Source organism: Haliotis rubra, unplaced genomic scaffold (genome assembly GCF_003918875.1).
Source record: "Haliotis rubra isolate DU_JTF1 unplaced genomic scaffold, ASM391887v1 Scf59, whole genome shotgun sequence".
NCBI classification, from domain to species: domain Eukaryota; kingdom Metazoa; phylum Mollusca; class Gastropoda; order Lepetellida; family Haliotidae; genus Haliotis; species Haliotis rubra.
Window position 1 is genome coordinate 2,581,696 of NW_025767290.1, and position 23,167 is coordinate 2,604,862.

The 23,167-nt window shown below is 39.6% G+C and overlaps 2 protein-coding genes and 1 long non-coding RNA gene across 4 annotated transcripts in view; 1 reads left to right on the forward strand and 2 right to left on the reverse strand.

The window, feature by feature from the left end:
• Positions 1–3,586, reverse strand: LOC124255036 (forkhead box protein E1-like). Its single transcript, XM_046688872.1, has 3 exons — positions 3,013–3,586; positions 1,856–2,181; positions 1–1,238 (listed from the first exon to the last, which is right to left on the reverse strand). Exons 1-3 carry the CDS (start codon positions 3,467–3,469, stop codon positions 588–590), a joined length of 1,434 nt encoding a protein of 477 aa, XP_046544828.1. The 5' UTR covers positions 3,470–3,586; the 3' UTR covers positions 1–587.
• On the reverse strand, positions 1–11,642 carry LOC124255037. Its single transcript, XR_006892610.1, has 2 exons — positions 11,531–11,642; positions 1–358 (listed from the first exon to the last, which is right to left on the reverse strand). It is a non-coding gene; the product is annotated as an uncharacterized LOC124255037 (long non-coding RNA).
• Positions 8,056–23,167, forward strand: part of LOC124255034 — a 20,713-nt gene continuing 5,601 nt past the window's right edge. Inside the window, exons 1-8 of one of the 2 annotated variants that reach the window (XM_046688870.1) lie at positions 8,056–8,272; positions 9,111–9,258; positions 16,232–16,436; positions 17,415–17,508; positions 18,958–19,131; positions 19,582–19,699; positions 20,199–20,264; positions 20,610–21,834. In XM_046688870.1, the coding sequence (XP_046544826.1) occupies positions 8,258–8,272; positions 9,111–9,258; positions 16,232–16,436; positions 17,415–17,508; positions 18,958–19,131; positions 19,582–19,699; positions 20,199–20,264; positions 20,610–21,834 (2,045 nt within the window). In that variant the 5' untranslated portion in view covers positions 8,056–8,257. The remainder of the gene's footprint in view (positions 8,273–9,110; positions 9,259–16,231; positions 16,437–17,414; positions 17,509–18,957; positions 19,132–19,581; positions 19,700–20,198; positions 20,265–20,609; positions 21,835–23,167) is intronic. The other variant, XM_046688871.1, reaches the window with a different exon arrangement.

Genomic DNA, 23,167 nt, shown 5'->3' on the forward strand with positions numbered 1-23,167 from the left:
TTTTCAATTCATGTAATTTTAATAATAGGCAACGTATATACAGAAATGCCGGTACTTCCATTATGATTCGGGTTTTAAAATTATGTTTTAAAATACAATAAATGCTTAAAAGCAAATCAGCAAATCATCCTTCACTTCCGCATTCATGGGAAGCATTTTCGGTTGTAAATCCAAATGGCAAAAGAAAGTTTAGTGATTAGCATTACCAATACTATCGTGGGATAGGGGTTAAACCGGGCAATTTCTTGAGATTCATCACCAAGCACACATTACAATAAATACTGGTCATGCAAAAGGTTTAAAATCGTATCTTGTGACACCTCATTCGAGTCCAAACAGCAAACAACTTTTAAAAATACTGATAAAATACAATACCGAGTTTATACCGATATTAGACCAGTACGCCTCAAGTTGTTGCTATAAAACCAATACGCTTCACATATCGATAGAACACGCTTCACATAACCGGACACGTTTCACATAACAGGAGGCTTGACGCAAACAGTACATACTTCACATAACACGTACGGTAACCAGATATACAGAGTAAGTATATGTTAATTTGTACAACAATGTCACATTTAGCACTATGACGATGAGACCCAGTCTTGGCTGGTTGAATCCGTAGCACTATGAGATAGCTGGGGGTAACGGGACTGGGGGTTAGCACCGGGGACCATGTAAGGCATGTAGGGGTAAGCGCTGTTCAACATGCTGTAGGCGTTCATGTTATAGGCGTCCATGTAGTTGGCGATGCCTGGCGGCGTCTGTCCCATGGCCGCGTATGCTGCCGGGTTGTTCCACATGGGTACTCCTATACCCTGGGTCTGGTAGAAGGGTAGAGCTTGGTGAGCCTCAGGGGGTGAGGACGATGGACTTGAGGATGCCTGACCCTGTGAGGGCTCGGGGGAAGGGGTGCAGCTGGATATTGAACACGATGCTGGGTAGGGGGATGACAGGTCGGGAGATTTGGCTTCGTAAAGGTTCTCCGGGGGTGAGGACTGGTGGCGGTTGGCGGCAAGATAGGGGTTCCATATTGCACCGGGTACACTCTCCTGGGAAGTAACACCTGAGTTAGACAGAGGAGATGGTGTTGATGTTGTTGACGACGGTGGGGTTGTGGTCATGTGGCCTCTGGGAACGCCCCAGTTTGGGGTGCTGGCGTTCACACACTGGGCTGGGTCTGCGAAGCCGTAGGGCGTCGCTGGGGGCATGACAACGGCGTTTGGGGCCAGGTCCTGAAAAAACATGATGATGGCATTTAGCAAAGGCAATGAAAAGAAACTATATTTACGTGAAACATGAAGGGATTTACTCCCCTCCATAAAAGAAACATTTTTGTCAACAAGACCACCATAATTATAGATACATTACAAGACTGGGATTCGTTCGGGATGGAATTGAGTGAGTGAGTGAACTTAACGCCGCGTAAGCAATTTTGCAGCTAATCGCGGCGAATTTGGAATGGGAATTTAATTTTCCACATTGATATCACCAACATTTAAAAATAGCATGGCTTTTGTTACAACAATATGGATGATATTGATATATCTGCTCTATATGAATCGCCTTCATGTAATGAAGTGGAATCTGTTTGACACAACTATGATGATGCGACGTTTTGGTATAAATCCTTGTACGGTTGTGAAGGAGTTGTGAGTGACTCTTTCAGCATAGATCTTGCTTGACAACAGTAGAAGCATCTATACCGAAACGTTGTATCAGACCAGTATCATGCCTTTATGATGCGGTGCGCCTGAATAGACCATCAGTGTATGTCGAGCTGGTTTGATTACCACATGAGAACAAAAGGTGCAACGCCCATATATATTGGTATATAAAGAATGCAACGCACCTGCTTTCTGCCTTTACGTCGGACTCCGTCTTTGTAGCGGTAGCGGCGTCGTAGGAAGCTGCCGTGGTCGAACATGTCCTCGTAGTTGGGGTCGATGGCCCACTGGTGGCCCTTCTGTCCAGGTTGTCGTGGCAGCTTCATGAAGCAGTCGTTGAGGGCGAGGTTGTGTCTGATGGAGCCCTTCCAGCCCTTGGTGTTGGCGTGGTCGCGGTAGTAGGGGAACCGCTCCTCGATGAAGCCGTAGATCTCGTGCAGCGTCAGGCGGCGATCGTCCGAGTTGGCAATAGCCATGCTGATCAAGGCGATGTAGCTGTATGGCGGCTTGCCTGGGGGAAAAAGGTAAAGGTAGAATAAGAAAGTGAACTAACAAATAAAGTGAGTGTGGGGGCGAGTTATTTTAGTTTTAAGCAATATTCCAGCTGTACCTGTCGGGGGATATGGCCGAACAAATGAAGAACGGCCATCCAAAGCAAACTAATGTTCATGTTTACTAATAATTAAAACAATTTCCATCTGTCTTAACAACACAAATTATTTCTTTGAGTGGCTTTTAGAAATTGGTATGATGAACAGGAACGATATTTTTTATGGATAGACAACTTCTATTTTAGTAAGGGACCGTTCATAATTTATGGCTTGGGTGTGTGTGTGTGATGATGATTTTAAGGGGGGTTTCATCCATTTTGCTCTGGGGAGCTGGGTGGGGAAAAGCAATTTTGTACATTAAAATATGTTTAAAATTATGCTAGAAATTATGGGAAGGGGAAGGGGGTCATTGATTTTGTACATGACATGTACATAAATTTTAGGGGGGGATCATTCACATTGTACATGCTTCTCCATAAAAATCATCATCACCCCCACCCCACCACCCCCAGCCATAAATTATGAACGGTAACTAATTTTAGTTGTTGCTTAAAGTTTCTTTATCCAAGGACTGAATTCCGTGTGTGAAAAGTGCTTGCCGAACAATAATATACAGTAATAAGTGGGGATTTTGCAAACGTTCATAATCCCAACTTTGCTCACAGTATCAACCACTAGTTTCGTTTGACTGAAGCACTGGGCTATTTACAGGTCGTCGTGATGTTGCTGGAATATTGTTGACAGCGGTATAAAATAGCATTCGATTACAAGATGTTAGGTATGTTGTTTACCTTTAGGAATTGGCCGTTTGCGCTTTCTGGAGTTCTTTGGGGCAGTAGTGGTGTCGTTTGTTGCAGGTGGGGAATTCTCCGTGTCTGCCTCACTGGTGCTTGTTGATGGACTGTTGGAGTTTGCAAGGAGATCGTCGCTGTCTTCACTGGGAAGGGCGTTGATATCCGGCTTCGAGTCTCTCGATTCCTCGTCAATGACGAGGTTGGAGTCGATGGACGGAGCGTTGCTACCACCAACGTCGTACAATTCAGCCGATGTATAATATCCAATTTGTTTGAAATCAAGCGCCTTTCCAACTTGTTGGGGAAAATGTATTCCGCGAAAGTGATCCAGGTGTTCACCGCCGAAGTACATCGGCATGTTGACTTCTGCGCTGTAGTCTGCCATGTCTAGTTTACCAGTAGTCTGAATATGTTGCAGGTTCGTACGGTTTTCAAGTGGTTGTTGATTCTGCATGGTGGGTTATTATACTGTGAGACAGGCTGACAGTGGCTGCTCAAGTTAACTCTCGCTTTTGATTCCCCTATCCTTGACCATGAGCCCTATATGTCAACGCAGAACAATGTAATAGCCTGGCTTCTGTCGGTGGCTGCTATTAAGCCACGCCCACCCATTGAACACGCCGTTCGTGCTCCCCACGTGCAAGCACGTGACGGTGACCCCACTGACAGGTCACGGTTGTAGGTTAGCCAATCACAACGCGAGGATTTCGTCATGGATGATTGTGCAATATGTTACAAACATGGAATCCGCGTGCGGATTAATTGAAAGTGTCAATTTGGATTTTTACCTCTAAGTCAACTCGTCGTTATTATTTTCACTGATAAATAATACATAGTTTCAGCAATAGTAAATATAGGAAAATATTCGCACATAATCATTGGTATGAAAAACATAAGATGTTATATAACCTTCACAACACTATTGAGAAAGAATATACAATAACTCCAACGATTTAAAGAGCTGAGGCGAAATAATGCTGCCAGTCATGTGAACTTTGCGGAAGAATTACAGGACTCAATTTTCTCCATTTTTTCTCATTTCTCATTGTTCAGCGCGACTGTGACCTCATAGTGGGTTTGGTTAAAAGAATATACAAATGCACCGCACTCATCCTCAGTGTGAACATGAAATTGATATGTTATTCCCAAAATATTGTTTGCGTGTGTAAACAGGACATTGGGCCTCTCAGGCCTGTTGTTTATTTATTACATATGTAGCAAATAGTATTGTAACACACAAAAAACAAAACAGGTATGGTTTATCGCCACTTATATCTCTAAGGAAACAACACGCTATCGAAGACCCCGATCGTCACATCATAGGTCAAAAGAGATCATATACTGAGGGGAAAATATAAGGGATAACATGGAAGCACAAGAGTTCCCTTATTTTTTTCCAGGTGTCTTCACAAGCTATGCGATACAAAGCTTGTGAGGACACCTGGAAAAAAATAAAGGACCACTTGTGCTTTCATGTGATCCCTTATTTGTTTCCCTCAGTATATATACGGACAAACATAAGTATACACTTAAAATGAATTTGACAAAAAATGATCAAAACATGAATTGTCTGAAACAGTTTCCGAAACAATGCAATGTCTCGGTAGAAGACACAGCAGAAATACTTTTATCAAATACATCACCATCAAATAACCATTTTATTTTGTTACATTTTTAGCCGCCAAAAATGAGTGCATAATTCATTTGCTAGACAGTTTAGTTCATGATGGTTAAGATGATGATGATGATGATGATGATTTGCATTTATAATGCGCACCAGTCACAGTCTGTCTGTTTTGCTCTGTGCGCTAGCAATTTGGGCATTGGAAGGCATCGCTGAAGATATGAATTTTGAGTCTGCGTTTGAATGTTGTCACTTAAGAGGCAAGTTTAATGTGGTCTGGAAGTTAGAATTGATGCCAGTGTGGAAGCAGCAAATTGAAAGTCCTGTTTCCGAAGGTACTCGTTAATACAAATGGAACAGTCAGTAGATGTTTCTTTTGGGATCTTACAGTCGTTGGAGGTGAGTAAGATTTCAGTTGAAAAGAAGATAGTAATATATAAATGGCAAGAATTTTTCTGATATTATTTTGGCCTTGTGTAATAGTGTACGAGATGGGAATAATATTCGTCGTAGGAATAGTGTCCGTTGTTTTCGGCCTCAGCTAGAATCACACCCAACTCAAGAATCGTACCGTAGAATCACAATATAGTATTGCCGGACACATTATTGCAATAATGGTCTTAAACTGGCTGCGTAAATGCAAGACGGGTTAATTAGCTTTTGTGTTGTAATGAAACACAAATGGAGAGGTATGAAGACTGCTCCTAGTTCCACTTATAGCTCTCAGACGCCATGGTATAAGTTGTGACAGACCTAAATGTGTGACAGTCACAACTCGCAGATTAAAAGACAAACTACTCGAAGCGTTTCAAAGACGCCGCACCAGCGAAACAGTGCAATGAATGTGCATTGAAAAAGAACAATTGGGCCGATAAAACACATTTTGCACAAAAGAGTGTTTGCACAAAACCGGTGATTTATCTAAATTGATACGACGACTGTGTTCATTTCACTTTCAGTTTTCGAAACGTTTACTTTTTGTAAATAACCTCTTTTGTAGGTCGGTAGAAATTTGCCTGATGACAGTTTTGTTGCTGTAAAATTTAGAATTCAACCAAATCAGCAATCAGGGCTCCAGATAATTTTTCAATATCAGGAGTACGTACTCCTTATTTGTTCAATATAGGAGTACTGGAAAACCTTAAGTGTACATTTAGAGTACTGAATGGAAGCTATTGGACTATCAGTAATCTTGTGTTTCATTTCATATGTGCACCACAGCATTGCTACTCTTGTGTAAACAGGTCAATAAACAATAAAACAATACTTTTTATCAGATAAATACGTCTGTAAATGATTCAAAGACCATACACCATTGCTGTGGTGCGTATCTGCTACGTTTTCTAAATTATTTCCTACCGTATCGTGCATATTTTGTATCCGTACATACGCCGATACGGTCCTTATCTGGCGCCCTGAGCAATGATATAGTAGATTTTCGTAATGACACACACTACATACATTATATATAATAGAAACTGAAAGTGGTAATAACTATGAGAGTTTCATAATTCATGTATTCAGAGGAACATTTTTTTATGGACAGACAAGTTCTTTATTTCAATAGATGCGACGTTTAGGTGTAGATCCTAACACCATTATCAAGCAAATGGAAACGTCGAATCTATTGCAATAATGAAGTGGTCTATCCATAAAAGTGTTCTTCATCGTACCAGCTTCTAAATGCCATTTAAAGAAATTCACGAATTCGTTAAAAACAACAAATAACTCAATCTTGTTTACTCTACAGCGTGTTTTGTGGTAACATTCCGATTTTCTTTTCTATTTTAAAAATTGCTTTTCATGAAGAATGTCATTCGATATTTTTGTTTCAAATCAAAGAAAATATCGAAGCGTGTTTTTACACCTGAAATATAAGTACACCACGAAGTTCATTATACTCTTCAGTAAATGAAACTACGCGGCTGTACTGTCGGCTCCTTTGATGTCTACATGGGGGCTACTTTGTATGTACTTAATCTGTTCTAACATCCATTTACCTGTCCGCAAACACCGATCACAACAATAAACGATTACTCAAGGGGGTCAATTTTGTCGTGACCCTAAGATCAAGCCTCACAGGTGTCAAAGTCGTTCCCAAGGTGCCATCGAAGCAAGTAAAGACAATAGCTCCACACGAGACGGTCATTGTCCTTATGCTAATATATATGTTTCCACGCGGGTCGGGAGCTCTAATTGACTTCAGATAGGGTTTTAAGGCTTAATCTTCTCCTATCAGCCTTTGTATCAAAGACTAATCGCTCAAACCAAAACAGCGAGTTTTAATTTTTTTTTGTATAGGTGTTTTAATCCTCGTTTTACAAATTCCGTTTTTTTAAGTATTCATGGCGCCAGACTGGCGCTATCTGACCCGCAGAGTGAATCTTCTTACTGTTGTTTCGAATACATGATACGCGCTACTGTTACGTTATAGGACTCGCTTCCACATTAATTAATGGAACTATTTTAGAAGAAAAACATGAAAAAGTATTAAATTGTGGAATATTTGTACGCTGTACAACACACAGAATATTAACATAACACGTAGTCGGCATCTTTCATGAAAAAGACTTTATATATGGAAATACACTTAGTTTCAAAGTGAAATAAACAATAAACAATAAAAAAATAAACAATAAATCATAACAACTTCAGCTGAGTTGTAGCAACTTAAGTGAGCACAATTTTAGTTGTTTGATCGGAACTGTTCCTAGCATTTATCTTTTTCGCTTTAATTCAAGGTGATTGCAGTCACATTGTCTCGTCGTGCCCTTTCCCGAAGAACCCGGTGACAACTTGAAGTTGTGGATTTTACAACGAAGGCACTCTTCATTATCTTTGGAAATAGTGAGTGAATTTAGTTTTACGCCGCTTTAAGCAATATTCCAGCAATATCACGCACCAGAAATGGCCTTCACGCATAGTACCATGTGGGGATTCGAACCGGGTCTTCAGCGTGACGAGCGAACGCTTTTAACACTAGGCTACCCCACCGCCCTCTTTTGAAGTAATCATATTCCACACTACGGTAGATACTATAACTTGTATAAGTATTGTTAAATAATTCTGATTTACCTGATACATTGTGAAGATTATGAAATCTGTTCTTGATTTTTTCGTTCACCTGTACTACTTGCTACATAAGTGTTAATACAAAATGAATACGCTGTGTACAAATTATGTTCTACTATCTTAGTTTAACGACATAATACCATTATTAAGATATGTATATTATAAACGTGTTTACGATGTGTTGGTCTTCAAAATATATCGACAATATATGTAAGTAACGAAACGAAATCGATGCGTGAATATGGTAACTTTGTCTAATTGCAAGCGTTTGCCTGTCGGAAACTTCAATGAAACAGAATAACAGGTTTTAAAATATCGATATTATTACTCTCAGATGTGTCTACAGAACCATGTTTGTCTATGTATTTATCTTAATTTCTCAACATCTTTGCTTCTCTCCCAAACAATCCCCGTAATCTTTTAGCGGTTAGCCTAATATACCCAAGGGAGATTACTCTAATTATTTGTTCGTTTTTCAGCGCCATATTTGAAGTCAACAAACACGCAGAACTCCAATGTAACCTAAAATGATAATTTCCAGGAGCTATGACAATGACGCGGGTACTTGTTAAACTGTTTTATCGTTATCATGTTAAGATTATGTTTATATCGATTTGTGAACATTATTTTGTAAAGATAAAGATCGGTTGATCTATCATGACATGAATGAATGAATGCCTCTAGACTAGTTCCTAGACTAGTTTAGAGCTGGTTACACACATATTGGCATTTTCTTCTTAGTCTTATTAATGACTCGATGAATGAATCACCGATACATGTTGACTTGCATACGTTTCCTGTGGTTCGTCTTCCAAAAGAAACACAGGCAAATGCTTGCGGGTGAAAAACAAATGTGCAATTGCTAAAATGTAAACATGGAAAGTGGAATGAAAAATGTTGTGTAATTGATTCGTGCACTATTTATTCCATTGGTCTTCACAAGATCGTCAAAAATTGTTAGTGCCACTAGTGCCCCTTATTTCTTAAAACATTAAACCATTCATTTACCAAATGTCTTTATCTAAAATATTTATATATCTTGTCCAGATAGAAGTTCAGAACATGCAAGTTGGGCAAAGTTTACTGCTTCGGCAACTGCCACAATAGTAGACACAAGTTGATCTGTAAACATGACTCTTTTATGTTAACATGTTCAGAACTTTTTACAAAAAACATTATTTGTTGTTGATAATTTATTTCCCACAGAAGGAGGTATATGTATATTCTTTTATCTACTCTCGCCCAGCTTGTGAAGTCCGCTTTAGAGTGTTTTGCAGCTAGTTAAATGTCTGTAGGGTAAGATTGTTGTAGCCAGGTCAACCACACAATCTACTGAAAAAGACTAGTTCTGGCTTTTTGAATCACAGACTGGTATATGATCATGCATTGTCTGTTCCAGCGTTCATCTATCCTGAGTGATAGCAACTCTGATGTAAACAGCTTCTCTACAATAGAGAATGTGAGAGAGGGTGAAACCGACTGCACTTTTGACTCCGAGCTGAGTGATGACTCCACCTCCACTGCACCAGCAACACACGTCCTCAATGGTGAGACGTCTCTCATAACACTTTTTATATATTAACATTTTGTCAGCACATTCCAACTGTTTGCTGAAGTATTGTACTCAGTTTTCAAAATTGTCATTAAAACCAGGGAATCCTTGTCCTAACCCTAATCATGCTAATGTCAAGAGGTTTAAGGATCAAACATACAAATACATTGTACAATAACATCAACAAAATCAACCAATCACTGCGTCACTCCCACTACCTCTCTTTTAGTTCACTCTGTATTTTGACCATCTTGTCATGGATACAACATTTCTGGTGTCCCCCGCCGTGATGTTGCTGGAATATTGCTAAAAGCGGCGTAAAACCAAACTCAGTCAGTCAGTCAGTCATGGATACAAATGTATCATTTTTCAAACTGTGGCATATAGCACTCATACAGATGCTACGGCATGCCTACAGTATGATTAGACTGGATCAATTTCAGTCATTTCACCCTTTTTCACCATAGTGCATGATAGCATGGACTGTCAGATGTTTGCCCTTTTTCCTTTCATTGAAATTGAATGTTCTCTTTTCCTATTTCACGATCTGATTATGTGTTCATAATTTTCCGTGAGTATTTCCAGTCTATTGTATGTGTGGAAGTACATTTATCTGTCTCTTTTATTAGAAACATCATCACCATCACCTGCAAAGGCTTGTGTAGATGTTGTAACCATGGTAACCAACATTTGTATCGACATGCTTAAGAATTTAGAAACCTGTAGGGAATCAGAAAATTCTTCATTAACTTACTCAGGGTAAACATAGGGACTGGGGCCAGGGTTTTACATGAAGTGGGATTCCTGCGTATTTGACGCAACAATTTTGTTAAAGACTCTCAAAATATTATCATACGAGTCAAGCTTGATGCATGTTTTACGAGTGACCCTCAGAATTCCGTTCAGAGTCAATAAAATCGATTTGATAGCAAACAATGATAGTTTTGGTGAGGTCTTCATTAATTTAGATATTTCTTTCAATTCATGTTAATAACTGTATGTTACGGTGAATAAATCACAAGCCTGATTATGTGTTCAGTATACTGGAGTTTGTTATGACTGAACTGAACAGTGAAAAATATACTATTTATTAACTAACATATAAATGACAATACAACACAAAACAATAATGACTTTTTTTGAACACTGCAAAACTCTTATACTATTTTTTATGACAATACACACAAAACAATATTACTTGCATTTTTATATACACACACAAATATTACGTAAAAAGTTTCATGACTCCCAAATATTGAAAATGACTCCCCAAAATAAATACTGTGGGTCACCATGACTCTCTTTTTTCAAAGTCTGTGTAAAACCCTGACTGGGGCTTTGACATGTTTTGGTAACCCAGTTGCAAACATGGACCAGTCTCTGACAGATGCCTTGGTTGAACATTTGTTGGTGCTCAGGTATTGGATTGATCATATTATGCTTTAGTGCCTTGAGGACCGCCTCCGTGGTGTAGTGGTTACAGCATCCAACCGGAGAGCGGAAGGTCGCGGGTTTCGATCCCCGACCGCGTCATACCAAAAGACGTTAAAATATGGTATTTGTTTGTCCCTGCCTGGCGCTCGGCATTAATGGGTACAAGGACTGGTCGGCTCGGAGTCAGTATAATGTGTCTGAGTGGGGTATTCATGCTTCACTGTGGCATGGTATCTCAGTGAGCTAGCACTATAAATATTAAACCAGCTTCAGTCTGGGCTAGTACAAGCAGCCGCACATACACATACACACGCATGCACGCCGTCATATGAGCCGAAATATTCTCAAGCACGACATTAAACCCAATTTCACCTCACCTTTAGTGCCTTGAGCATCAGCAAGTGTGTTGATACAGGCACTACATACACATACTGACTGTATGTTGTTGTCATAATGGAGCAGGGGTGTCTTGTCTTCCTATGTGTTTGGGGAAATATACATTAAACGTAGAGAAAGGGACACCATAGAAAAAAAAAAGTTGCTGTACATTTAGACTAACTGTTAATTAAGGGATGTAGGCTTCCATTCCACTGGCTGCTCTTGTAAGTCAATCTGTATTTGCAGTAAGTACAGCATGTTTTCAGATCATTCTCGTTATCAGCTTAAAACACTGTCAGTGAACAGTGAGATTTTTGTTAGTCCTTATAACAATCAATCAGGGAACACATCTAGAGAGGATGTTCATTGTTTACATAGATGAGAAGCCAGTTTGAAAGTTGCATCAGATGACTGTTCTTGTTTAGGAAATCTTAGCACTGTAATCAAATCATGACATTAAAGGGGAAGTGTACACTCGATAAAAATCACATTTATTTTATGTGAAACAAAGTGAGATATTTTAATTATTTAATATCAATGTTTGAAATAATACACTCATTTTTTTCTTACAATTAAAGTATAGCCCTCAAAATAAGTCTGACTGACTGAGTTTTGGTTTTACCGCTTTTAGCAATATTCCAGCAACATCCGGCCGGGGACACCAGAAATGGGCTTCACACATTGTACCCATGTGGGGATTCGAACCCGGTCTTGCGTGATGAGCCAACGCTTTAACCACTAGGCTACCCCACCGCCCTCAAAATAAGTGCTGAAATGTTATGCCATTATGCAGTCCTTGTTTGCCGAATCTAAACAGGCCAGAGTTACATCACTTTGATTATGACGTAATTGGTGCCACTTGATTTTAGACTGGTCTCCTGTCTAGTCCGAAATCAAAAGATAATAATACTGAAATTAATCAAGTTTTAAAAAATATGAAAGAAGCATAAGGAACTGAAAATGTAAGCAGCAGGACAGATTGATCGTGGGGTGTATTTTCATTCATAACCTCACGTACAATGAAAATACCAAATATGTGTAACAATGTTGACGACGTATGACATCACTATCGGAAGCTTGAAATTCTCAAAATGGCAATGTTGGTTCACTGACACGAGGACATTCTCGATTTTTTCGACTGAAAATTTCGTTTCAAGCAACATATATACATAAATGTGACTTGTAAGTTGTCCAAGCATTCTGACAACCTGCTTGTTGTTATTTTCCTTTTGATTTCATTGTGACCAAGGGAAATAATCAGAAATGAAGAGAACTTCCATCGTCGGTGTGCATGAGTTTGCGTCAATCGCGGGACGCCACGCTTTCAGAAACTGTAATATGTTGTGATAAATCTCGAAATCATTGGAATACACCTATTTTATTGAACTATAAAACTAAAACTAATGAGCAAGTATGCAACAAAAGTAGGCTTAACAGATACACAGAGTGAAATCTGAGATTGACTTTGTTTACATTTCAAACAAGTGGTCCTTTCCCAGCACGGCATCTGATACATTTCGGTCAGATTCATTGAAACACTGGGTATTGGTGACAAAGACCATTTGTCATTTTATTTGGAACTGTATGAGGAATTCTGGGATTCGTGTAAGGTAATGCGTGTGACGTGATTTTATAAACACTCTGCAATATGGCTGAAAATTCACTTGGACGTTAACTGTGCATATTTTCTAAAACATTCTCAGCTATTGTCGGGTTGAATCGACAATGTTTCAGAATGAGCATTGGTGATTCGATCAAACAACAACAAAAAATACCGCTGATCACAATGCTATATGTTTTTTGTTTTGTTTATTTTTATTTTGTGTTCTTTTGTTGTTGTTTTTTGGTTTTTTGTCCTTTAGATTCAATTCTCCCAGCAAAATTTGACACACTAAAATTACAAAAGTGAATGGGGATTTCGTGAATGTGTCAAAAGTGGCCAGATTTACGATGCATGTAATTTTCAGTATATTTGTCAAACAATGGGCAGATAATGTCATAGAAAACGAATTTCAAACAGAATTAAAACTGCCAATTGCATTTATCTTCGTGATGTATTTGGATATGGTATCGATAGGGGTATCTTCCCATAAGACAGACCTCCCAAAAGACAGACCGCTTAAACAACACATTTTATGGTTGGTTGCATAAGGCTTAATGAAGCTGTACCCTTGATAATAATGGTATGTGCCCAGATAAAAAAAAGACAACATTAGGTATTAACTATAGTTTTTTCAATTCATGTAATGAATTATGATTTTAAATTAAGACATATTTCATCAACACATATGTACATCAACACCTATTTGCCAGATCACATTTACTTGTTAATATTATTCAAAAACAATTATATATATACATGTACCTATCAAACATATGAGACCAATCACCATATTATTTTACATCACATGTCAGATAGGAGCACAGATAACACTTATTAGAAAGTCACTTGAACATCATCTTTCTCTCCTTTCACCTTGCTCTTGGCATACAGGTAGCCATCCAGAAGGTCTATCTGAAAAAGGCACGGAAAAAAAGTCATGGGAAAATTAACTATTATAAAACATGTTTATACTGAAATTTATAAATACTATTTCACTTTCATCTTCAGTAATAAAACATCCTGTTCTCCAGTTATTTGCAAAAACTAATTCAACAACATGTAAATAAGCTTATGGAGGACCAGCTTGGTATCTTTATGAGATTGTTGATATTACTTTTACGCTTGACGATACTGTCATATTAGCTGAAACAAGTGATGGATTGCAAAAACTTTGAATGTGTTTGACCAGTATTGTAAAGAATGGAACATAGTGTGAATTTAGATGTATGTGATGAAATTCACTTTTTATTAAACTGTCCAGCACTAAATGCCCTCAGAAATCAATTTCTTCCCAATATTTCTGTAAACATTGTACTATTCAAAGATTTGTTTATCTAATGAAATGTGATTATTCACCACTTAACTCTAAAGTTGCCAAATTTATCAAAACTGGACTTCGCTCAATGTTTTAATATGTGTCAATATGCTGTATGTTCTCTGTGTCACTATATGTGATTTTTTAGAATAATATTTTGGTTCTATATTCTGTTCTGTTCAGTAAAAGGATTAGTAATATGTTCTCAGAAGGGCACAGGAGATAGGAGTGTGCTGTTACTATACTCTGTTGTGACTCTGGGTCAGCTCATTTATTAAATAGGGGTGGACAACATGGCTCAGCTAATTTGTGTACACATTGAGTCTGTCTTTTGGGAGGTCTGTCTTATGGGAGGTCTTTTGGGAGGTCTGTCTCATGGGAGGTCTGTCTTTTGGGAGTGAGCCTTGATAGGTGGAAAGAGTGGAAGAGATGGGACATATATTGTACGATCTATGTAGGAATTAAGTAACAAACGTAGAATGCCGACACATTCGCTGATGGCAAGTGAGGTGTAGTGCATAAACGTTTTAGTTTTTGTGAAAAATGATACTGTTGAAAGACGACCGACTCGGGTTGAATGTTGTACTATTTGGTTACGTGGTAACACTGCTTGTACAATCCATTGAAAAGTGCACACTGTTTGTCCAACTTAATGTTTACAAACAAAATGAAAATATAACATTGTTACTTTGTTTTCATTTATGATTGTTATTGTAAATAAATATAACTCTAACCCAAATATATATCTGGTCGGGTCATTTCCCACCTTCCTGACATTTTTTTTTGTTATTTCACTCAAATATAAGAATGAATGAACAAGAAGAGTGAATGAACAAGAAGTAGTGTAAAATACATTCAATCTTTATTATTCAGGTCCCATCTGACAAAGTTCTTTTGGTATAGCATTTTGTTTTCATGTATCCATTATGACAGAGCTTGAAATCACCACTGGTCTTGATAATCACCAGCTGTGTTATTTATGTTATTGGTTGCTGACAACATGGCAGTGTATTGTACAGTTATAGGATTACAATAAAGGCTCCATAAGTAAAGTAATTATTGTGATAAATGGCAGCTAAAGGTAAATATAGAAAAAACTAATGTATTCGGCTATGTATGGGTTAATCAAGATGTAGGTTGTGTTAACAGTTATATTTCAAGTTTTAAGGAAAGGTGTATTGCTATTGATAGCCAGTGTTTCTTTGAAAGTATATCAAGTTATTCCAAACTTCGGTTATATAAATCTGTTAAAAGTGAAATTAAATGTGAGGATTATTTATTGCTAATTAGTGTACCAGTTTACTGTATTGCACTCCGTAAGCTCTGATGCTCTAATCATCAACTGCTAATCGAGGAAAGACGAAAAGATCGGCACCTAGCACGGAGCTGAAAGATTATGCCCTTTTGCATTGTACCCATTATTGAGTCTGAATATCACTTCTGCTTAGAATGTAATTTTTATAATAATCTTCGCCAGGCCCTGCTCCCCAAAGTACAATGTTTGAAGCCCATTTCTGGTGTCTCCTACCGCGGATGTTGCTGGAATATTGCTAAAAGCGGCGTAAACCAAAACTCAGTCAGTCAGTTCAATGGTAGTGGTTGCTTAGTGTATACCTTTTTAATTGTTTCATGACATTCAAGAAGTTGGGGAGTCAATCACAACTTTGTGAAAACAAAAAGTTGTAATCTTCGTCATGTTTGATATCTGTATGTTATTTTATTTGTTTTTCTTACATGTATACCATAAATTAGGTAAGATTTTTTTTAAATGGTTTTACAGATTTTGTCGACATTGTGAGAAAAATAATGAAACAAATGAGGTCCTGTGCATGGAGCTCAGGTCACAAATCAGTTGAAGTTAAGCAACGTTGAGCTCGGATAGTCCTTGGATGGGTGACAGTGTTTGGCCACTGAGAGTTTCTAGGACTTCGGTCCTGCCCCACAACTGAGCACGTGTGACTCGTGTCCTCACCTTAGGCAAGCAAGTTTGTTCAAAATTGCTTCTGTTCATTCAGCAGAAAGTGGGTACCCGGTGGGACAATCATGTGACTAATAACTTCTAGCGCCTCACAGGCAGCTTGGGTTTTCTGGGGTAATAATGTCTTAGCGGTTTGAGCATGCACAACTGTGTGGAAAAGGAGCGTTATAATGGCCAGTATTATTAAATATTAGCAAATAAAAATTGGTATGTCCATTTTTACTTTGTGAGGGTCACATGTTTGTTTGTCATGCCACCAGGTGTCACTGCCTATGTCGAGGTGCGGACATGTAATGACAACCGGAGTCATGCCATCTCGGCCGCCCTTCGCCAGTTGGGGGCAGTTGTGGCTTCCAAGTTCACTGATGATGTCACGCATGTTATTTTCAAAGAGGGCTTGAAGAGAACCAGAGACAAGGCCGTCAAGAAGAACATCCACCTTGTGTCCGTTCTCTGGGTTGACAGGTTAGTTTGTTGTTCTTTTCAGCTGGATATTGCTTAAGAGTCTGGCATACAAACCAGTGAATCTTCAGCATGATCAGCTGTGTCACTGAGCGAGACCATCCAGTCCAGTGAAACAGTGTGTGTTCATAAATGATGAAACATGTATGCAAATTATTTTCAAGTTTTACCAATTTATGTAATAGTTCACTTCATGCATACATTAAAATACTATCTCATGATTGGTTATAGAGAAGACAATTAATGTTACTATCTGCTATGAGGTTTTGTTACTGCAGACATATTCCAGGGCCCAGTTCCACAAAGGGATCTACGACTAGGACTATCATAAGCCTATGTCGAAGTAGACCGCCTCCGTGGCGTAGTGGTTAGAGCGTCGGCCCCGAGAGCGGAAGGTTGCGGGTTCGATCTCCAACCGCGTCATACCAAAAGACGTTAAGATATGGTACTTGTTGGTCCCTGCCTGGCGTTTGGCATTAATGTGTACAACAAGGACTGGTCGGCTCGGAGTCAGTATAATGTGTCTGTGTGGGGTATTCATGCTTCACTGCGGCATGTATCTCAGTGGGCTAGCACTATAAAACCAGCTTCAGTCTGGGCTAGTACAAGCAGCCGCACATACACATACACACGCATGCACATCGTCATATGAGCGAATATTCACAAGCACGACGTTAAAACCCAATTTCACCTCACCTATGTCAAAGTATGGGAGTTACAAACACATTAGTGCTGAGACAGCTCTGTGGAATGGGCCCAGTCATTTATGGATTATTGTCAATAAATTTGTTGTCAACCAGTTGTTTTTGTTGGGCCAGTTTGTGCGATGTGCCATGTGTGTGAGCCTGTGTGAACCTTTTCATGAAGAAACAGTCTGAAACACCGTAGGATAATTTCCATCACTTTTGTTTGTGATACATATTTTATGATGCTTTTGTATCAATGAAGTGCACATCCACTTTGTGCATGTTGCTGTTCCAGTTGCAGGAAGAAGGAAGAGCATGTATCGGAGAAGTTGTTTCCGGCCATTGTGCCTGAGAGCTCCTCCACCCCAATCCAGTTTCCTCGCTTCAAGGTGAGTGAATGTTGTTTTACGCCACACTCAAACATTGTTGATACAGAGAGTGCAGAGTGCATTGGTCGGTGACCAGTACACAATCAAACATTTTTCCTCTGAATCGAACATGACCAATCTGGAACACTTGTTTGCATTAGCAAGTTTTTCAGGCTGGATTTGTCTGGTCACCATGCACTAGAACTGTAAAGTAATCTTAAAGATCATTTCACCCTGCCATTTATATTTTGTAAAATTAACAAAAATATAATAATAAAACGCCATTATCCCATTTATGTCTGCTCAGGGGACCAGAAAATGTCTTTAGATCTTCATGAGATACTGATTTCGAAACAAACTTAACCTATTTTGACCTGGAATGCCCAAAGGGTCATTGGACAATTTGAGGAGGTAAAATACAGTTACTGTTACTATGGTAACGCTACAGCAGACCCAGTTTGAAAGATCCAGGTTAGAATTTGTCTTCAGCAGCGATCATTTTAATTTGTATTTTTTGAATATATAATGCCAAGTGGCTACTAACATGTTTTAGGTGGTTAGGTTCACTATTTGACCTGGATGCCCAAAGGGTCATTGGAAGGGAGGTAAAATACATATACTATGGTACTACCATCAAAAGTTTAGAATCACAAGTGTAAATGTAGCCACTTACTTCAGTCAACTGTTCTAAACTAGATTTTGCAAATTATTCCATACTGTTTGAAGGTGCTATTTACACATGAACTGATGTGTTGTAAAACAAATTGAAAACGTTATTGATTATTGTCCTCAGTTCAATAAATGATGAAACACCAAAACGCAGCTGTTCACATGCACAATATTTGCACATGCTTTTCAGCAATTTGAGGCATGATACTCGTTCCCCCAAGTTAGTGGAGAAATTCATCTTCGATGTAACCATATATATATTTTTAACATATAGAGAGTGCTTTAAGTGAGCCTAAACTTTTGATGGGTAGTATATAATCGTATCCCAGGTGAATAAATCAATGTTCATGCTGTCAGTCACTCTGTTGTCTGGTTCAGACTTGATTGTCAAGAGACTGCCATCATATTATAATAATAATAATAATAATGCACTTGTAAAGCACCTAATTTCCAACCGGTGGCTGCTCAGTGGTGCTTCACAAGGTTATAAAAAGAATAAAATACTCAGAGTTATTGGTTGAAGAGATGGGTTTTCAAGTCACGGGCGGAATAACTGGACAGAGTCTGCAGAGATTTAATATATGTTGGTAGGCTGTTCCACAAAGTTGGAGCCACAACAGAAAAAGCCTGGCTAGCTAACTTTGTCCTCACTTTGTATAACTAGACAATTGCTGAGAGTGGGTCTACACAATAAACAAACACACAAACAAACCTAGTGACGTGAGGAGGAATGAAGTGTGTTGTAGCTGTGACAGCAATGGCACGTACCACAAGTTTGTTATGAGATGGCTTCCTGTTCAGAAAATGAAGTCCATGCAGCCATCTGACTTCAACGAGGATGTTGTCAGCAGTGCCGAGAGGTGTCAGAAGAGGAGGAAGCGGGTTGCAACCATGCAGCGCTTCCAGATCATGGAGGAGACGCCCGAGTTCACGCTACCAGCCATTCTTGTACAGGAAACACAACCCAGATCTGTGGTGAGCAGACACAGCCTACCTTATCCACGGGGTATAGGTTAGGGGAAAGGGGTCGAATGTTGCTTTTAAGACGTGTAGTCATGTGACCTAATCCTATGAAGTCATTAAAAGCGACTGGTGTTGCTTTTGTCAGTCTCAGCTCTGTGTATCTTACCTATGTTTACTGTCTGTTAAACAGGCTACATATATAGTGTTGGCGGGAATACATGTGGTTTAAGGCTGTTAGGCGTTATATTCAAAATTTGTAATTGATTCAAATAATATTCAAAATGAATAATTGTGTAACAATTTCACAATGTTTTAATTAGGTCACGGATGACGTAGGTTTGTATAAATATGGCGATATGTATGCATGATGGGTGCTAGCCCTCTGAGATACTGTCACAATTTAACATGGAAATCTCAGTCTCCTAACTACTGTGAGATGTTAATGTGTTGTATGATCGTCAGTCTCCTAGCTACCAGGCCAGCGACAGTAGGTGGACCACGCCCGTGTCTCTCACCATCCCGGACACTCCCCCCAGCATGAGGGAAAAACTCAAGCAGCTGAAACTGGCCAAACTAAATGGTAAACACGCTTGTATAAACCCTCCAGCTTCTGATCTGGCTGTGAAGTGATGTTGTAAGCACCTTTTTTAATTAAATCTGGCAATAAATTTGTTTGATACTGCTGTCCCAGTTCTAATGATATATAAGTGGGTTATTTCTTTTTGTAAAAAGCACACAGTTTTGTTTATAGGAAACAAGCATACAAACTTTCAGATAACGAACTGATTTAATCGCTGGAGATCAGGTTGAGATGAAAGCTCTCGTACAAGTTCCCTTGAGATGACAACATTACCCAACATTCCTCGCTAAACAATCAGCTGCAGTTGTCTCTAAAATAGTTGAGCACTTCTTGGTTCATGGCTGAGAAATATCGACTTCATACCATCTTTACTTCCTTGTCATAGATAGTTATTGTTATCTTTTTGGAGGTCTTTTGAATCAGTATTGCTTTGTTACTTTGGAGGTAAAATATAAAATATATTGAGAGTGAATTTGTCGAAAACTTTTTTGTGTTGCAGGAACGACCTTCTCTCCCTTGGCTAGACCAACTGACGACACAGAGCCGCTCATCAGGAAACTCTTCAGTGAGTCAACACACGCAACCCAGTGATACTTTCAGTAGTCACCTCAACAGTTACCTGAAAACCATGTGGGGATACCACGAAATGTATCCATAATCCACGTTTGTCGTTAATGCCAATCATGTTGTCTATTTCTTGGACCTTCCTTGTACCTTGTTGACATGGATCAGTGCCCATGTTCTCCGTCAAACTATTTCTGGACTAGAATTGATCTGCTTGATTATGAATTATGTGTGTTACCATTGGTTACAATGCCGAATTGTATAACAGGTATTGCAGTGATGTTCATTTGACTTGTGTAGTATGTTTGACAGGAAATACATTGACATGTACTGATTTCCTCCCCAGCAGCAGAAAGTCAAGGAGTGGAAGAGGAAGACCCACTCCCTGCTGCTCCAGCATCTGATATCCCGGTGGATGCTAGTCTGAAAAGTCGCAAGAAGAAGAAATTACTTACAGAACCAGTCAGACCATCTTCGTTTCTGATGGAACCCACGCACTGCTCCACTGTAGTGAGACCAAGTCTAGTCTCCCCTGCCCTGAATTCCGGGGTCCAGGGTCGGAAGAAACAACTGACTGGAGGAACTCGGGGGAGGGAGTCAGTGGAGGAGGCAGGGTCAGGACCTGTAAAGGGTGGTAGAGGGAGGTCACTGGAAGATCCAGGGTCAGGCCCTGTGAAGGGAGAAAAAGGGAGGTCAGTGGAAGAGCCAGGGTCAGGCCCTGTAAAGGGAGGAAGAGGGAGGTCAGTGGAAGAGCCAGGGTCAGGACCTGTGAAGCGGGGAAAAGGGAGGTCAGTGGAAGAGCCAGGGTCAGGCCCTGTAAAGGGAGGAAGAGGGAGGTCACTGGAAGAGCCAGGGTCAGGACCTGTGAAGGGGGGCAGAAGGAGAACAATGGAGGCGCCTTGGTCGGGGCCATCACGCAGGAGACGGAAGCGGAAAGTGGAAGAGCATAGTGACACAACAGATACTGACAGACAGACGAAAAAGAAGACACGATGCAATGGGGATCCGCACACGGCAGAGAAAGGGGTTCAGAGGCGGAGGTCTGTGAGGGGACGTGTGTCTAGTACTGCTACTAGTGATGTGTGTAACTCGGACACCTCAAGAACTGACCACACCTTGTCCACACTCTGTGAGTCCGACAAATCAAGGATGTTGGGGGCATCCATGTCCGCCATATTTGATAGCACGGCAGCCATGACAGCATTAGCTGCTCCTCGACCTAGCATAGACGAGTTCTCTGTGTGTAAACCACGGTTTGGCAAGGGAAACGCAAACTCAGTGCCCACCAGTATATGTGAAAATGACAAACGCAGTAGACAGAAACCAAAATATGTGGGAAAACCAAGACGAGGTCGTTTATCATTGTGTCAGTCATCCAGTGAAAATGGGGACGATGAAGCTACAGAGACGAGTATGAACGATACCTCAGGTGTAAGCGACGGAGATAAACCCACACAGATAAAACTCAGGAGAGCAAATTCATTTGCTAACGACAAATCAACCTGCCTGTCTACATCCTCCCTGATTAGTCGAAATCGTCCGTCCATTGTCATGACCAGTTTACACACACAGTGAGTACATCTTCACCTAGCTCTGATCACTTACCAAAATACATGTGGTACATGTTACAATGGTTACTGCACTAACAATAACTTGTCTTTGAATTATGACTGACATTAATCATCCTCTATGACAGTCTGATGTCGTGATTTACAACATTCCGTACCATTCGCTAAGTTGAAGAATTGATCAAGGACAAGTAGATAAAGTTGTTCAGGAAGAGGATTCCAAGAGTAAACAAAACGAGACCAATGGGAACGGAACTGCTAACATTGTTTTGTATCTAGCCTCAAATATAGACTCTTCAAAAGTCTGGCTAAGTGAAATCATCTATTTCAATGCATGTTGGTTCTATCTGCCTTTAGTTACTGCATGTACTTGATTTCATCTTCAACAATTACAAGGTCACCATGATTTCTTCTTGATTTCATTTTTACATGTTTTAAGGTGTCAATTATGTTGTAATTATATGCACATATGAAATTCAATGTTAATGGACTTTTCATAGTCCATGTTAGTTTGTACACTTGCTATGAATTTGCTATAATAAGCATGATGATTGGGTTTAATTTTTAAATAAAACCTATTAATCTTTACATGCAGTAGTTGTGGAACTTGATTAATGTGTGTGTGTGTGTGCGTGCGTGCGTGCGTGCGTGCGTGCGTGCGTGCATGCATGTGGTGGACTGGTGTATGCATGTTGATAGGTATGTGTGTAGGTGCACAGCTGTGTGTGTGGTGGCAGCAGATGGTGTGCATGCATGCATGTGTGGATGGGTTGGAGGATGTCTTATCGCTCAAAAAAAGCTTTAGATACTGCAGCCTAACTAAACTTAGTCTCAGTATTATTCGATACACTGCTCTACTGAGTCTTAGAAAACCTGGTAGAAGGTTGCGTCAGCTAACCTTTGAGCGACCCATGACCGTCCAATCAAACGTGAGACGGACGAACGGTTTTAACCAATCAGACAACGACTACTTGTTAGGGTTTCGGCGGAACTTACAAAACGGTTTTTGGATTTTCTGTTGCCTGGTCGCTGACATTGATCTATCAACAAACGAAAATCTGCATAAAACACAGATATTTGACCTGCAGTATATACGCTTAGGGTTTTTTGATGACATGGTTACTATTTAAGAAATACAGTTTGCTCTACCACCATGTATAGTGTAATAAAGCACACTTTTGCCCTGAACTATTATAGTTAAAGCACGAGGACGTGTCCGAGTGCTTTAACGTTATAATAGTTCAGGACAAAAGTGTGCTTTATTACACTATACATGGTGGAAGAGCTTAACTGTATTTCTTTCTAAGATAACAAATTTGTTCGTTTACGAGGGGGC